Source organism: Contarinia nasturtii, unplaced genomic scaffold, assembly GCF_009176525.2.
Source record: "Contarinia nasturtii isolate CC-2019 unplaced genomic scaffold, AAFC_CNas_1.1 Cnas_scaffold_676, whole genome shotgun sequence".
NCBI classification, from domain to species: domain Eukaryota; kingdom Metazoa; phylum Arthropoda; class Insecta; order Diptera; family Cecidomyiidae; genus Contarinia; species Contarinia nasturtii.
In genome coordinates, this window is record NW_022198027.1 from 102,827 (window position 1) to 119,157 (window position 16,331).

The 16,331-nt window shown below is 33.4% G+C and overlaps 4 protein-coding genes across 6 annotated transcripts in view; 2 read left to right on the forward strand and 2 right to left on the reverse strand.

Annotated features, from left to right (window-relative positions):
• LOC116340389 (chaoptin-like) overlaps nucleotides 1-3,394 on the forward strand; it is a 7,649-nt gene extending 4,255 nt beyond the window's left edge. Inside the window, exon 3 of the mRNA XM_031766860.1 lies at nucleotides 1,877-3,394. Within this exon, the coding sequence (XP_031622720.1) occupies nucleotides 1,877-3,147 (1,271 nt within the window). The 3' untranslated portion in view covers nucleotides 3,148-3,394. The remainder of the gene's footprint in view (nucleotides 1-1,876) is intronic.
• Nucleotides 3,395-3,956: 562 nt separating this feature from the next.
• LOC116340400 (putative ankyrin repeat protein RF_0381) lies at nucleotides 3,957-6,775 on the reverse strand. Its single transcript, XM_031766878.1, has 12 exons — nucleotides 6,654-6,775; nucleotides 6,285-6,365; nucleotides 6,120-6,209; nucleotides 5,936-6,034; nucleotides 5,652-5,849; nucleotides 5,511-5,586; nucleotides 5,037-5,185; nucleotides 4,869-4,973; nucleotides 4,665-4,766; nucleotides 4,436-4,534; nucleotides 4,081-4,179; nucleotides 3,957-4,011 (listed from the first exon to the last, which is right to left on the reverse strand). The coding sequence occupies exons 1-12, from the start codon at nucleotides 6,715-6,717 to the stop codon at nucleotides 3,974-3,976; spliced, it is 1,200 nt and encodes a 399-aa protein (XP_031622738.1). The 5' UTR covers nucleotides 6,718-6,775; the 3' UTR covers nucleotides 3,957-3,973.
• An 882-nt stretch (nucleotides 6,776-7,657) lies between these two features.
• On the reverse strand, nucleotides 7,658-9,744 carry LOC116340401. 3 transcript variants are annotated; one of them, XM_031766881.1, is made up of 10 exons: nucleotides 9,550-9,744; nucleotides 9,340-9,483; nucleotides 9,204-9,277; nucleotides 9,011-9,101; nucleotides 8,865-8,948; nucleotides 8,698-8,811; nucleotides 8,554-8,628; nucleotides 8,414-8,464; nucleotides 8,235-8,339; nucleotides 7,658-7,913 (listed from the first exon to the last, which is right to left on the reverse strand). In XM_031766881.1, the coding sequence occupies exons 1-10, from the start codon at nucleotides 9,666-9,668 to the stop codon at nucleotides 7,871-7,873; spliced, it is 900 nt and encodes a 299-aa protein (XP_031622741.1). In that variant the 5' UTR covers nucleotides 9,669-9,744; the 3' UTR covers nucleotides 7,658-7,870. The 3 variants fall into 3 exon arrangements, with proteins under 3 accessions (XP_031622741.1, XP_031622739.1, XP_031622740.1); XM_031766879.1 differs by having other exon boundaries at nucleotides 8,235-8,345; nucleotides 9,550-9,742; XM_031766880.1 differs by having other exon boundaries at nucleotides 7,751-7,913; nucleotides 8,235-8,345; nucleotides 8,698-8,805; nucleotides 9,550-9,740.
• Nucleotides 9,745-10,342: 598 nt separating this feature from the next.
• Nucleotides 10,343-10,926, forward strand: LOC116340408 (cuticle protein 16.5-like). Its single transcript, XM_031766888.1, has 2 exons — nucleotides 10,343-10,466; nucleotides 10,545-10,926. The coding sequence occupies exons 1-2, from the start codon at nucleotides 10,449-10,451 to the stop codon at nucleotides 10,815-10,817; spliced, it is 291 nt and encodes a 96-aa protein (XP_031622748.1). The 5' UTR covers nucleotides 10,343-10,448; the 3' UTR covers nucleotides 10,818-10,926.
• The last annotated feature ends 5,405 nt before the right edge of the window (nucleotides 10,927-16,331 follow it).

A 16,331-nucleotide genomic window follows, 5' to 3' on the forward strand; every position in this document is an offset into this window, starting at 1 on the left:
TTTTTGATAATGCAACTGCGGATGTAATTGAAAAGAAATCAACAACGGAAAAGCGACAATTAATCGAAAATTTGACAACCGAAAAGCCACAGAGAAACGAAGAAATCGGCAAGAAACATCCGAACTCGTTGGAATTGACGAATGATAAACAAGATCATCATAGTTCAGACAACACAAGTCATCTAGCGAACCATTTAATTGACATAAAAAACTACATGTTTGTGATTATGTGTGTAATCATTTTCGGATTTAGTGTTATTTTTATCGCGATTGCATGGAAAATCACTCAAATACGTTTAAATACCTCGCTTGAGTCGGGACAAGTAATTTACAGACGAAATGAAATAAATTTACGAAACGCAGTGGAAAGCAACAACGTCATTAAATTTGAAAAGTCGTGAAAAAAGAAGTTTCCATCGATTCAGTTTTAACTTTGAACACAAATATTATGAAAATAAATTGAGAAAAATATATTTGTTTTCATTTCCATAAATTCTCATCATACAAAAAAAATGTTTGCTCCAAAATATCTGTTTAGTCCGCATAAAAAATACCATTTTTGTATAAAGCCATTGAACGCTGAACAGAACGTTCATTTGTGTCATTTTCGAAATGACGTAGAAAATAAAATGTATTGTATCTGTAAAAATGTATTAATAAAAATTTGAGCAAAATCAAGTGACTTTTATTTGGCTATTTTTTCAGCGGCTGCATTTCAATAATGAACTTTGGAACCTTACTTGTAATGATGAAAAATAAAGAAGAATTTTGTTTATAGAAATATATTTTTTGCCCATTGTCCCATTTTTTAATTGTTCAACTAAAAAACATTAACATTTTCTTTGAATATAATGAAACAATTTCTTCAATTTAGTGTAACAATTTGTTTGGGAAAATATAAAAATAACTCTCATTTGGTCTTATTCATAGAATGTAAATTTACAAAAAAGTAAGTAATCAACTCCTTTGTTCTAGCCTTTGTTTGAATGGAATGAAACTTTATTTCAGACAATATATTTGGCTGAATATTAATTTGAAATGAAACGAAATAGCACGCTATTTTTGATAAAACAATAGAAGTGATTGTTAAGGTTATAAAACACTTACGTTGGTACAATAATTATAACAATCACTTCTATTGTCTTATCAAAAATAGCGTGCTATTTCTTTTCATTTCAAATGAATATTCAGCCCAATATATTGTCTGCTTTATTTCATGTTACTTTATTGAATCTATTCTTGGTGTCGAAAAATGAACGGTCGCCATTTACAATATACCCTTTTGCCGCACTTCTCTTTGCCAACAGATCCATGTTACCAAAACAATGATCTAGCTACATTATACATTCAAAATTAGTGTATTAGCACCACACCTGCAATGACGAACAGTACAAAATAAACAATCTGCAAAAAGAAATGCTGAAAAAAGCATTTTTTCCAATTTTTCAACGAAAAACACAATAAACTTACATTTTATGCAAATTTTTTGGGATTAAAACAACAAGGATTGAACACAAAATAGCGACGGCACATTTTTACCTGGGAAAAGGTATTTGCATACTTTCGAAAAATTCCCAATTTTCTATTCATTTTTCATAGCAATTCAATTGTTTCATGTGCACTTCAGGTAAGAGAATTTATATGATGCGAAAGTGAAAACATCTTCTTTGTTATGCTGTAAAAATGTGTCCTATCTTAACTATTCTAAATATATAGCCCAGCACCTCTACAGATTAACCCAAATAGTTTGTATTTTTTTCCACAAAGTATTGCTTTGTAAAAATGAACTTCGTCTCTTCTCATCTTTCATTTGCATCAAATTTTGAATTTACTTTGCCTCACTGCTCAGTTGGAAATTATTTGTCGAAGTGAATAGTCGTTTTGTTAAAAAAAATGTTTTGGTTCGCGTTTTTCATTCTGGCCATTTTAGCCAAAGATATTCATAGTCATGAATTAGACTATGGTGAAAAGTTTCATGACAATTCACTGAATTGGGGAAACAAAAACATCAATGAATTGTCGCCGAATATGTTCAAGGTGTGTTGTAACGATATAAAAAAATTGATTTTATCCTACAATAAAATCGAGCAAGTTCCGTCGTTTGTGTTTCAAACGTTGAAACAACTCACCGACATCAACCTTTCAAACAATGAAATTCAAGTGATTGATGATTTTGCGTTCGCTGGAGATTTAAATTTAAAAAAATTGGATTTATCGGTTAACAAAATCATGTACTTCACCGAATATTTCGTGAGAGACCACACACGTTTGGTGCATTTGAACATTGCATTTAATCAAATCAGTTTCGTGGCACCGGATACATTTGATACACTTGGCGAATTGTTGGTTTTGGATCTATCAAACAACTTGATCGATGAATTTGACAGCAAAACATTTGTGAATCTGGTCAAGTTGGAACATTTGAAATTATCACACAATAAATTGGAGGACATTGAAACGGAGGCATTTTCGTTTTTAATTAATCTACAAACGCTGGACTTATCATATAACAAATTGAAGACATTGGACATCAAGACACTGCCGAAGCCACTCTACCGCATGAAATCCTTGTTACTCGCCGAAAATCAATTGAAAGAACTCATCGGATTAACAAGCGCGACCATGGGACGTAGCCTTAAAATTAAAGGAATCGATAGAAATAAGTTTAACTGCACTTATTTGCATCAATTCTTCAAATCAATCACATGGAACCATTTAGATACAATTTCAACACGGATTGAATGCAATTATTTCGTCTACAAAAATAACAATATAAACGATGCAGTCCAAAAATTCGATCAACTATTCACTCTCGGCATAATAACTTCAGTGACCTGTATTGTTTTCTATGTCCTCACAATTTTAATGATAGAACTTGTTATGGAACAGCATAATTTGAAGAAAAACAGCAAAACTTCGATGAAGAATGAAAAAACATTGGGCGGAAACAACGAAACCTCGATGGAACACGAAGAAACCATGGATGAAAGCAGCAAAACTTTGAAGACCGTATTGAATGATTTGAGAGCAAAATATAGCTCATTCTCTACAAATGAAAAACCCGTTGAACAATCAACTCAAAAAGATTTTGTGGACATTTTCGTTGACAACATCAAAAATTCAATCGACGGAATTCGAAATAAATAATTATCCATTTTTTGAACGCATTTTTTTTTTACATTTTCAAGTAGTGTTTCATCAATTGATGACAGAAAATGATCATAATTACCAACTTTTTCTGAATTCCATCGTTAAAGCGTCGTATTCGTTATCTCGACGATTTATTTATATTCGTTATCTCGTCAAATTGAACCAGAAAAAAAGAAGAAGAGAAAGGTGATTTTAGTACCAAGCATTTTTCTCGTTCTCAATTTCCGAACATGATCAATATTTTCAGTCCAATTTCTTGAATCATTTTATGCTACTTGAAAACTGAAATATTTTTCCAAATTGATAATGCAAATAATAAATAAAATAACTAAAATTAACATCTCAATTGTTCTTTTAATTACTTAGATTTAGGCAACGGCAAAAGAAACAAAGAATTTCGGAGAATTTCCCAAAATATTTTCGAAAAATGTTTCAGCATTCATAAAACAATAGGTAAGAATGGAAAATTTCTTTCTCCAGAAATCATTATGTGCATGGTTCGAAAGAAAAATATCGAACAAGGGTATCTTTTTTGTGGAGATCTCGTTTTTTTCAACACATACATATATGCAAATGCATCCTCGCAGGTAAAAGAATTCGCACAATTCCTGGAAAAAATACAAATGGAATTTGACCCTTTACTAAATTGCTCTTGACCGCTCTTAACACAAAAAAGAACGTCTTTGACATGAAAGTCGCAGTAAATGGAAATCGAAAAAACATTTTTTTGTAATTATCGAACATTTTTGCATTTTATTTCATTGAAATTTAGTTAAAAGCATCAAAATGTCATTTGAATGTGAATTCTCCGGTTTCTCCTTTTTTATACATCTCTCAAATAGTTGCTGATATCTGTGTAACCTGTGGATGAATCATTCTTCTTCATTTTTGGACTTTCGATCACTTTTGAAAGATGATTTGTAAGTTTACCTTTTCCATAGGCCAGCATCCATGCATCTTCATCGTCTTTTGTTCTCGCATTTATATTTGCACCGTTTTCAACTAAATATTTGACTAACAATAAATTACCTGAAATAAAAATGATAAACTAGCGATCGTAATAAAAGTGAGATCTACCTTTTTTGACCGAGAATTGTGCTTATTATAAGAGTAGGTGGACTTCAAGAAGAAAAATTCAGCAAAATATTTTCGATTTTAAGCTGATAATAACAACCATAAATAACTATCACAATCCTCGGCCGAAAAAAGGTGCTTTAAGTTTTACTCAATTTCATCATTTAAAAATAAATGGTAATTTTGGGAAACACAAAATGGTTTTAATCACCATGATAGGCTGCTAGATGGAGTGGTGACCATCTGTCGCGTCGTCTACTGTTTATTTTGGCATCATTCTCCACGAGCAACTCTGCAATTTCCATGTTACCTAGATGTAAATACGCTTAAAGCATGTTAATGAATTTTCAACAAACGTTTGAATTGTTCAATTAACAGCGTGGAATGTTGATACAAGATGAACATTTTCCCAAATTAAAAAAAAAATCCAAAAGCCTCACCCTTGTTACCGGCGCATATGTGAAGAGGCGTAGCGTCATCCTTATCTCTGACATTGATGTAAGCACCGTATTCAATTAACATCCGAACCAACTTGACATTCGCTATCATTTAAACAATTTAAATAAATAAAAGTTTGTGTTATCTATGACGCTGAAAGGCAAACAAACTATTAATTGTTTTAATTTCGAGAAGAAAAAGTTTACAATTTAGCACAGCTTCATGTAAACATGATGGCGTCCTTTTGTAAATGCCTCTTGCATTAACTTTAGCTCCACTTCGAATGAGAATTTCGGCAATTTCTTCAGAATCTAAAATCAATGTTCACGAAAATAGGATAGATCACATGAGAAATATTTGAAATTTCAAGCTACCGTTTGCAACTGCGAGTATTAACGGAGTCGAACCGTCTCGGTCTAGTAAATCAAGCTCAGCTCCATTCTCAATCAATAATTTAACGATTTGCAAATAATTTTCTTCGTCATCTATTTCGTTATTTCCTCTCTTGGCAGCATAGTGAAGACTTTTATGGAAAAATATTATGCGATAATTTATGATGAATTCATTCGTACTTGTACACAAAAAAACCTCCTAGCCGATGAAACGATTTTGACATAAACTTCAGTTTATACGAAGTCTCATTTTTTTCGGATTTTTTGTGCGTATTTTTCCGCTCAAATATTTGTGCGAGTGACTTGATGTCACTTTGATATTTGAGCGGGAAAAAGTATACTACACTTTATCCGAAAAAAAATTGAGACTTCGTATAAACTGAAGTTTATGTTAAAATTGAGGTAGGAGTTTTTTGTGTGTACATTTACTCATTTATTTTACTTTTCCGCACACACCTAGTACGTCTGAATTTATCGGTTGCATCCAAATCGGCCTCATGTTCGATAAGAAGTTTGGCTATTTCTACAAAACCTAATCAAGAACCACATAAAATAAGTTCTTTTGATGCAAACAAAATGTTGAAACGTAATAGAAACCTTGAATTGCAGCTTCATGAAGACAAGTTCGATGATCTTCTTCAAAAGCATTCACATCGGCACCATTTTCCAGGAGGATTTTAACCGCATTCTTTTGTCCAAAAAACACAGCAGAATGTAAAGGAATCGACATTCCAAGATCTCTTGCGTCAATATCAGCTCCATTTCGTAGAAGAACTTTGATAGTGTCCACATCATCTGTAGAAAAAAGATGTTATGATGGGATTTCTTTGGTAGATTGAAACTTTTTTCGAGAAATCAAGATGGGAAGTTTTGAAATATACCACGCTCGGCTGCAATATGGAGCGGCACCATACCAAAATAGTTTCTATTATTAATTTGAGCTCCTTGTTCGATGAGATATTTTACTACTTCGACATTTCCTATTACGGCGATTGAGGAAATCGGATCAATTTTTTTGAAAAGAATGGTTTTTTGCGTGAATTTTTTTCACATTTTAAAAATGACCTTTTTTCTCCGCAGCCAAATTCAATATATCTGGAATAGTTTTGACGTCAGTACCATTATCGACCAACATTTGAACGATGTCTAGGTAGCCTGCATGAGGAAGCGAAATAAGTTCAGAGAAATAAGAAGGTCAATGGATTTTTTGTTAATTTTTTTGGAAATCACCGTTTTTCACCGCCCAAATAAATGACTCTTTGTCATTTTGAATATTGACGCTGTTTTCAATGGAGACATCATTTATTTCTCCTGGAAAGAACAATTTTGATCATTTTTTTAATGGACAGTAAAAAAATATTCGTGTCTCGATCAAGAAAAAAAATGAAAAAGTTAAAAATCAACATGTCATTCCATTGTTCCTTCATAAATATAAATGTTCCAACACTAAATGGAATGATTTTTCTAGGTTTTACACAAAATCGAATTATTTGGTGGTAAAGATGTTATTTCTGTCTTTGCTACTCAATTTTTTCCCCTTTTTTCACTTATTCACATATGTATGTAACACTGTTTAATTATTAACATGATTATGATTACCTGGAATTACGATGGATAAAGTAACTTTCAAAGAAAAAACGAATACAAGCAATATCTTCAGCATTTTTGGGTAATTGTAAGCACTCAAGCAACTGTCCACACAAAAAAATATCAAATGATCACTTGAAATTTAAACTTTTTTACAGTTTTTCTGTACTTTTTAAATTTCTTTGATGCTTCCTATTCGATATAAAAATATCGAAGCATTTTTCAAAGTTGTGTGTTAATCCGTTGGAATCAAATATTAGACTAAATCCAAAAAAGCGTCCAAACCACAAAAAGACATCAATCGTTCAATGAACTGTGCTATATGCAGTCATGCAACGGAATATATTCTTTTTCTCCCACTTCTTCGTTCTTATTTGCATTTAAATTTGATCTAATTTGCATATCGCAAAGCGATAAGAGAAAAGATCAAAATTATTGCAACGTTGGAAACAAAAAGAACAGAGATTAATGTGCGATTTTATTATGGAAACGGTTCTAGTTTTTTGTCGATTCTGCATCTTTCTAATATTAATTTCAGTTTTTTTGTTCCAAGCTAAATTGATATTAGAATGCGATATTTTTTGTCAAGGTAATTTTGCACACTTTTTTTTTATCAAAGCTTGTGACCGTTCTTCAAGAGACATTCTCCAATAGCATTCACCGTTGGCGATATGAAATTTAGAACGAAGCAGACTTGGTGACGAGAAAAGAACTCTTTTTTAAAATGTCATTTTAAGTCTGGGAACTATTAGTTTTCGGATATACGCGATTCAAATGATAAAAACTCAAGATATTTCATTTTGGATGAACTGAAATTGAAAAAAAAAACTTGTTATTTCAAGTCATATAAGTCGAAAAGAGACAAAATTTCATTAGATCCAACAGTTTTTGGTTCAGGTTGATCGATATTCAGATGCATTCGTGTGTAAATAAAGCAATTCGGTTTAGTTCCCTTCATACAGAAACAAAAGAAGACAACAAATTGGCAATAAAATTCTATTTTTAAAATTCGTTCATTTGAAATTTGATATCAGTTTGTTTTTATTTTTAGAAAATTGGATTCATTCGAATCAGATTTACAAACCAGTGAGGAAAAAAAACTGAAAAGATTCAATGCAAACAAATATATTCAAACAAATCCAATACAAAAAAAAATGGTTGTCATTTTCAAAGCCGTGACGTTTGTAAGATGAATTTAGAAAGGCTCTGAAAAAATCTTTGGAAAGTATTTATTCTCGACTCTTTTTCTTGGACGATGAATCTTTTGATGACCTGAAATATTGATTATTTGACATGTTATTCGATTGTTAATTTATAAATTTTAGAATTCTATACTAAAACAAATGAGTTATTTGATGGTGAGAATTAGAGTGATCCCAAATTCCGATGAACATTAAAATGCTTTTGTTAAGGAATCGTTGGTCACTTTAATTCACATGGGCACAGGAAGTTCAAGTCCGGAAAAACTTTCAAGTCTACCCCCTCCCGTGAGCCGATAGAAAAACTTTCGATTTGCTAGGGTTTGTTTATGGAGCGTGCTTAACTTGCCAATTGTGTCCATGTATCATTCTCACCCATTCCTTTATCGCTTACAATTTTAAACTTGAGCCCTCGTCATGTGTTGAATCGCTTTTATCGTCATTTTTGGAGTCAGATTCTGTTTCATCTAGTTCAGGCATTTTGCTATTATCTTCTTCACTGTTTCTAACCAATTAATTTAAAAGAAATACATATATTTATAGACATATACACAAAAATGCGCCTTATCTTACCTGTCAATATATTCCTTTTCATTCTCTGGAATATCCGGCATCATCTTTTTACTATTTTGAAAATGAAACGAATTTTTGAATCGAAAGTCGTTTCTGTCTCTATTAAACCAATACTGACGTATGCTGAAAAAAATGCTTACAACAAAAACCGTGTGAGATCTGCACCAATTTTGTACTCCATTTTAATCGGAAACGCCCAGCTGGCGTCCATAGCTCTGTAGATTTAAATTTATCTAAATAAAAATTGTTTGCTTAAATTCAGACTCCGCTGAAGACTTAAATACCGCTGTTTGATTGACGATTTTAGATCTTTTCCCTCGCAAATGTCGTTCATCAGATTATATCCACTTCTGGTATATCCATAGTATGCCGGCAACAAAGCTTTGTTTGCACTGTGTCTGAATAAAAAAAATACAATTCTTTCACATTTATTTCATGATATTTTACACACCTGTCTATAGATGAGCCAACGATCGCTTTGCCTGTTTCTTTGAAACTTTTTGTTTTACGATATGCTTGCGTTCCATCTAAGAGACTGGATGAATAATAACAATTGAATTTGTATATAGAGAGGTAAGTAATTTGAAAATGAATTACGCTCTTCCAGTTCCAGCGGCTATTTTAACAGAGGCAGGAACAGCAGGATTGAATAATGCAAAGTCGGTACCAGTTGAGACGGTCGTTTTCACTATTTTTTAGCCGGATTTATTCGGTGATTTCACATTTTCGGCATGAAATTACATTTTTCAAAGATTAAAAACGAATTCTTTTTTTAAAGAAGTGCTCATACCTGGACCAATCGAAGCTCGAAGTGCTTCGTCCAAACTCTTCGTTCTATATAATGCCTTTGTTCCGTCGACAGCACTAATTTGAAGAATAATATAGATAATTTAACGCTGAGAAAATGATTTTAATAAACTATTTACCTTTTGGCGGTACCGATGGCTAATTTTGCTGGCGCTGGAAAGACTGGGCATCCCAATGCAAATTCTGAACTTATTTCCAACGCTGCTTTGCCTTTATCTGCAATACTGCTGATTTTTGCCAACTTTTTCGGTCGCTCTTCAACCCTAGTTTGATGAAATTTCGATAAATTAGTAGTGACACGCAATTGAGAGAATGTGAAATTCGGTCACCCTTCAGAGGAGGATGTGGCTGCCTTTTCTGAATTTTCTAATGAAGTTGAGCTTATCGGACTATTCGAAATGTTCGATATGAAGCAGAAAGCGATAGTCATAATTAAAAAATTCTTCATGGTGTTGAGTGATCGAAAAGAGGGACTGATGTTTTGGGTTAGAATAAAGTGGGATTTTAGACAATCATCTTTTATAATCATTAACTGACTTGAGTTGTCTCTTTTTAAAAATGTCAACCATTTATATTAATGGTGTTGGTGTAATCGATATAAAGCGCAGGAACAGCTGAATTAACTTCTGTGACATAAATACCATTGATTGAGTATTGCTATCTTTCTCTATCGCTCGTCTTCTAATGATCTCTCTCTCTCTATTAAAGACGTCAATTATAACAGAGAATTCATTTATATCGTATGATCATTTGATCTACACGTGAAATATGAATGCATACGTGAAAGATCCAAACAAATATTTTTAACGGTAAACAATGAAATGTAAGTAATTTCCATCTATGAGACTTTCTTCAAAACAAATATTTTTTTTTAGACTTTCGTATGCCAGTAAAATCCCAAAAATCGAAAAAATCGAAATTCAATCGAAAAACCTATTAAAACACTGCATTGTGATTTATGACGAAGGCTGAAATAGTAGTAAAAGTCATTGTTACACCACTTCATCGCAATTGAAGTGATGCAAATGTATCGAAGAAGTCAATTAATATTCACTGTCCATAGTCGTAATACGTCTGCACATTACGTTCGCACATCGTGATTGTTTTGCTAAAATGTGATTTGTAGTGGGTTTTTGGAGTGAATAAAAGCGTAATGACCACTGTCGTTTGATATCAAATCAATTCCATCGCTTCAACAGTGACCATCTGATTTATTATTCAATTTAAAATGGCATCAACAAGCATTGTGAGTATTATTCATAGTGTTTTATGTAAAAATCAAGTGAACCAGTGCAATAAATAACAAAAATTTCGATTTTTTCAGATCGTCGTCGTTTTGGCAATGTTCTTCTCGGCCACATTTGGAGCAATTGTGCCTGTTGCCACATCGTACAATGCACATGCAATCAATCACGCAGTTGCCACTCCATTTGCAGCACCAGTCGTGGCTGCTGCAGCTCCGGTCGTAGCCGCAGCACCAGCACCACTTGTTGCCGCCGCAGCTCCATCTCCATACTTTGCAGCTCGTGCTTCATATGTGCCGTCACCATACGCAACAGCTTACTCATATCCATACACCTATCCATATCTCTTCTAAGGAAAATGCCATTTATAAAACTTTTATGAGGCTTGTGGGAAAGATAATAACTTCATTGAACTTAAAATCAATTGAATTAGTATGAATAAAGAGAAGTTTTTGAAAAACAAAAAAATATTTTGTTGACTGTCTTTGTTGACAACATTGAATTTTTTAGGTGCGACCAGTTTATAGATATAGCAGAAATGTTTCAATTTTCAAAATAATAGAAATTCTTTATACAAAGAAACAATCACCTTTTCGCATTCTATTTGGATCAAAAGCTTCGAAAATTTCAATAAAAAATTTCACGCACACATCTGAATGCAGCGATTGCAATTTATACCGTAATCATTGTGAAGTCTCCAAACTGTTTGATAATTCGAAAATCGGATCAGTTGGTTTGATGGTGTGCGTGCCACACAGTGACGTAACAATACATTGTCATATCGACAGAAGACGTTTGCCACAAACACAGCACAAAGGTGCAAGTCATTTATACGTCGTCATTTCTCTCCGCCATGTTCGCCTATATACACTAAAAACCTTGTTTACATTTTTTGGCATCGCAAAATCGTATTTATTTTGTAGTTTTCCAACACAAATTCAGCTCCAAGAAGTTTCAACGAAGTTAAAATAACAACGCAACCAACTTGAGCAAATTTCTCGTAATTTTTCCAATAAATTCCATAAAAGTGGTCACAAGTGAGTATATATTAAATTTTGAAACTTTTTCCAATTTCATACATCAGTTCCTGAAGTCCACTTGCTGGAAAAAGCCCGTTTCAAAGTAAAATCGATTTCTTCAATTCTTATTTACTATAATTATTTCAAAAAATATCTAAAATTGTGAACAGTGCTGCAATTCTACGATACAATTACGAACGAAACGTTCAAAATGTAGAACAATGGACTTATTGATTTGAGCATATTGTTTGTATAAACAAGTCAATCGATCTGATGATCTACATTTTGTTCGGAGCTGAATCATAAAATTGTGGCATTGAATGAAGTCAACCAAGAGTTTGAAGAATGTTATATTAAAAATTGCGGCCACACGCATATATATATGTATATGATTGCCCGAGAATGAAAGCGAGACTTATTGAAATTTAACAACACCATACAAAATATGCTGACAGTCAGCACTTTTTGTATGGCGGTGTTACATTTCAATAAGATGTGAATAGAAGCCCTTGTGGAAAATTACCCGAGTGAAAAATGGCATTGAATTTTTCAATGCGTAGTGTCAAACGGCATTTAAGCAATAAATCGACACCGCATGGCTATAGCGATGTGGTGTATGCACTCAACGTGCACACGGACCATGCGGTCTCGATTTATTGCTTAAATGCCGTTTGACACTACGCATTGAAAAATTCAATGCCATTTTTCACTCGGGTACTCACTGACTAGTCTAACTAATTTGTTCTAAGTTGATTTGGCTGATTTTTCAGTCAATTCTAGTAGTACTATATAGACAAAAACGTCCCAAATTATTCATCTGTTTAAAATGAGATACATAGACGACTAAAGTCGACTTCAGTTAACAAAATTCAATTTCAGTCGATTTCAGCTAACTAGTCAGTCAGTCATTTTTCTTTCCACACGGGAGTTTCTCTTTCATTCTCGCATATTCATATATGAACGCAACAACTGAAATATCATAACCTCAAGATTGAACGAGATTCCTTGGTGAAAGTGTGTGATAATATTGATATGTTGCTCTTTGCATCTCAAAGAATTAATACAATTGGTAGTTTTGCTTTGAGGTTTATTGTTATATTTTTATTTTTTCACAGAAAATGGCTGATCAAGGAGGAAAATTGAAAAAATCGGGCGTAAAACGTCGATCGGAAAAATCAAATGATCCAAAACCAAAGCATCAACGAACTGGCGATGATGAAGGTGAAGTCACCGATGGAATCAAGCTGACCGATGTCATTGATGATTGTCTTGAGCGAGTTTTCATGCATTTATCTCTTGATGATCTATTGAACATCGCCCACACAAATACAGAACTGAAGCCGGCCGCTGACATGACGTTCCAACGTAAATTTGGCAAGATGGAATTCGCAATATACGACACTTTTTACCCAATTAAATAAACTCGCATTCAAATCACCGATAAGAAAACCCAGTTGCGATTGTTGCGCTCTTTTGGCCACCTAATCACAAAGTTGATTGTTAAACCAATTGGTGCATTTGGGAAGAAATTAATAACGTACTCAAGTAAATACTGTTCTACTTCACTAACTGCCCTCCGGACTCATCAGTCTCGTAATAAATTTCTACCAAAAAAACCATTTGCAAATGTTGAAGTCGTTGAATTCCGCCTTAGCCAATTGTATGAGGACATGGATTTTAACAAATGGTTTCCGGTAATACGTCGTTTAGTTTTGATTTGGTGTACTCGTGCCAACAAAATGTCCGTCGTGAAGAATCTTCCACATTTGAAGCACTTGAAAATTGAGAGCTGCGAACGCATTTCAGCCGAAAGTATCCGCGGTTCGTTGCAAAATAATCCACAATTGCGCAGCTTAACTCTGGATAGACATAATTTACTCGAAGACTTCTGGACTACATGTCAGAAGCTTACACAATTGGAACACTTATATTTGCAATGTAACACAATGAAATTTGTTGACACTGCTGTTAACTTGAGTGCGTTGAGACAGTTGGTAATTGTCAGCCAAAACGTCCAAGATCTACATTTGTTCTTGTCAAATTTCACATTCAGTCAACTTGAAGACATCACGTTGGATTTATCCATCAGAGACACATACCAATGGTCAAACTTCTTCAAGAAGAATTCATCGATTGAAAAAGTCACGTTGAGAAATTACAGCTATTTCAACCATGACATCGTGACAGACGTTGTACGAGAACTAGTACCAGAATTGCCATTGTTGAAAGAATTCAACAATTTTGCTCAGAATTTGTCGGTTAATGACATACTTGACTTTATGGGTAAATTCAATTTCATTTTCATTAAATGTTTTCATTACTTATTGATTAGTTTTCATTAATTTCATTCCTTTCCATGTAATTCATTCCCAGGTACATTCGATTTGAGGAGCTATGGTTTCCGACTTCATTACGACTCCAAATTCCACGATCTGAAGAACCGTTTGGGCGCAGAATGGAAGGCGTCTTTTGATGGTGGATGTGTTAAAGTGACCCGCAAGGAATGATGCATCGACTTCCTGAATTCGCAAATACAACCAGTTCAAGAGAACAGCGAGCAGAAGCACAAAATTTAAAAATGAACACCACAACAAATTCCATCAACTTGAAAATAGATAGCTTTTAAGTTACATTCGATAATTAATCCAACATTCAATCATTTTCAAAATGAAATTTAAGTTTGAATTTACTATATAAAACTTTGCGGCTACAATAAAAAGTAAAAACAACAAAAGTTCCCATGAGATGCTTTTCTTTCAAGGTTTTTTCATTTCAAGGAAAGGTCGCATTCATCAATCATGAGAACAACAATCATGGAATATGAAGAAAATGAATTTGTTAAGTAAAAGAACGATGAAAGAGATGATTTAAAATGAAATTTTATTTGAAAATGTTTTTTTTTCTTTAAAAAATCGAATTTCCAACACGAAATTCTTGAAATTTAAACAAAGTATTGATCTAACCCTAAATTGTATGAGTTTTTTTGGTAAATATTTTCACAAGGACATTTTTTCAAAGTTCCTGCGGCACGCTCTGCTCGCACTCCATTTAAAGCAATGTATTGGGTTTCGAACACGCAGATGTGCTGCCACCTGGTATCTCAAAGTTAAGCTGCTATAACGCACATGCTTCTTGTAAATGAAGAAGAAGAGGAAAGCAATGTCTTTACATAGGGTTGAACTTATAAATGTCAGAGAGCAGCACAACTGCAGTGTTCAAAGTGCGATTGCCCTGCGGACATTTCGAATTTTTCAAAATCCGAAGTTAATCTCTTCAGTTTATGATAAAGAAAAGTTAGGAAAAAATAAAATGTCTTACATCCGTAAGATGAACTATTCCGCATTGTGATCCACAGCATGCTTTATTACATATCTTTTACTTAAAGTTTGCAGTGAATTTTATTACTTTTCCGCACACATAGTGTAAGGTGAAAAGTATTGTAGTCGGTCAAAATTTTGAAAACTTCAGAAACATGTTTTCTGGACATTTCTGAGGTCAGAGAACCCGAATCAGGCCGTTTTGAGCATGGTTTATGTTAATCTGTACGTCGTACGTCGTACGTTGTACGTCGTACGTTGTACGTCGTACGCAAAATTTGTTAGCAAGATTGCGCTCATCGTAGAATCTTAATTCAAAATCCGACTTTACAGGATGATTGGGGGTCGCGAGGAATTAGATTTTGAGCGACTTTGGTTGATGGAAAAAAATTTCATGCCTGGAGTGATATCACCTATATGTATATATGAACGCTCTAGAATAAAAACAACGTACAGAATGGTTGTTATATCAAAGCGGAACACGGCGTTTTTTTTATATAGAATTGTTGTTGTATTACAACAACAAATCTATGTTAAAAAAACGCCGTGTTCCGCTTTGATATAACAACCATTCAGTACGTTGTTTTTATTCTAGAGCGTTCATATATACCTATGAAAGAGAGTCCAATTTTCGTCCAAAAGTCATACTTAATGTAGACTTAAACACTCAAAAATATGTATTGAGAGGTTTTTTGGCACGAGAAAACCGAATCCGAGGTTAAATTTGAGATACAATCAATTTTTGATACAGTTTCCTTGAAAAAATCACAAAAAATTGAATTTTTGTATGGGAGCTATGCCTGTATGCTACCGTAATGACGTGAAACTTTGCACAGACTATTTTTTACACAAAAAAATAACATTTTGAAAGTTTGAAGATATTTCAATTAAAATTAGGGGTACCTCCCATACAAAATTTTCAATTTTTGGCTCAAAAACGAATATATATATTGTATGGGAGGTACCCTTAATTTTGGTTGAAATCTCTTCAAACTCTCCGAATGTTATTTTTGTGTGATAAAAATAACCTGTACAAAGTTTCAGCTCATCACGATATCATACAGGCATGGCTGGAAAAGTGTGTCGAAAATTATTTGTATCGCAAAACCAAGGTCATATTCGGTTTTCTCGTACCCAAAAACCCCTCAATACATATTCTTGATATAACCAATGACGTTTTGCACCAGACTAGTCGATTTATTGAGTAAAACCGAATTATTGTTAAATATGAAAATGTGTTTAAATTATTTAAAAACTACAATAGATTTTATGACCTTTTCCATAAAATAGGGTTAATTACCTAATTAAGTGCTCAACATAATCACTTTTGTTCAGGTAGCAGCATCGGTCAAAACGAAAAACCCGAAACACCTAGCGATTTCTTAAGAAATCCTTGATTAAGAACAAAAAAGATCGGTAATTAGTTATTATATACATAATTCGAATCGCATCCAATCATTAGAAAGCAAAGTCATTAGAGGCCAGGCAATACTGAGTAAAATTTCAGGTGAAAATCTATAAAAGTGGTACT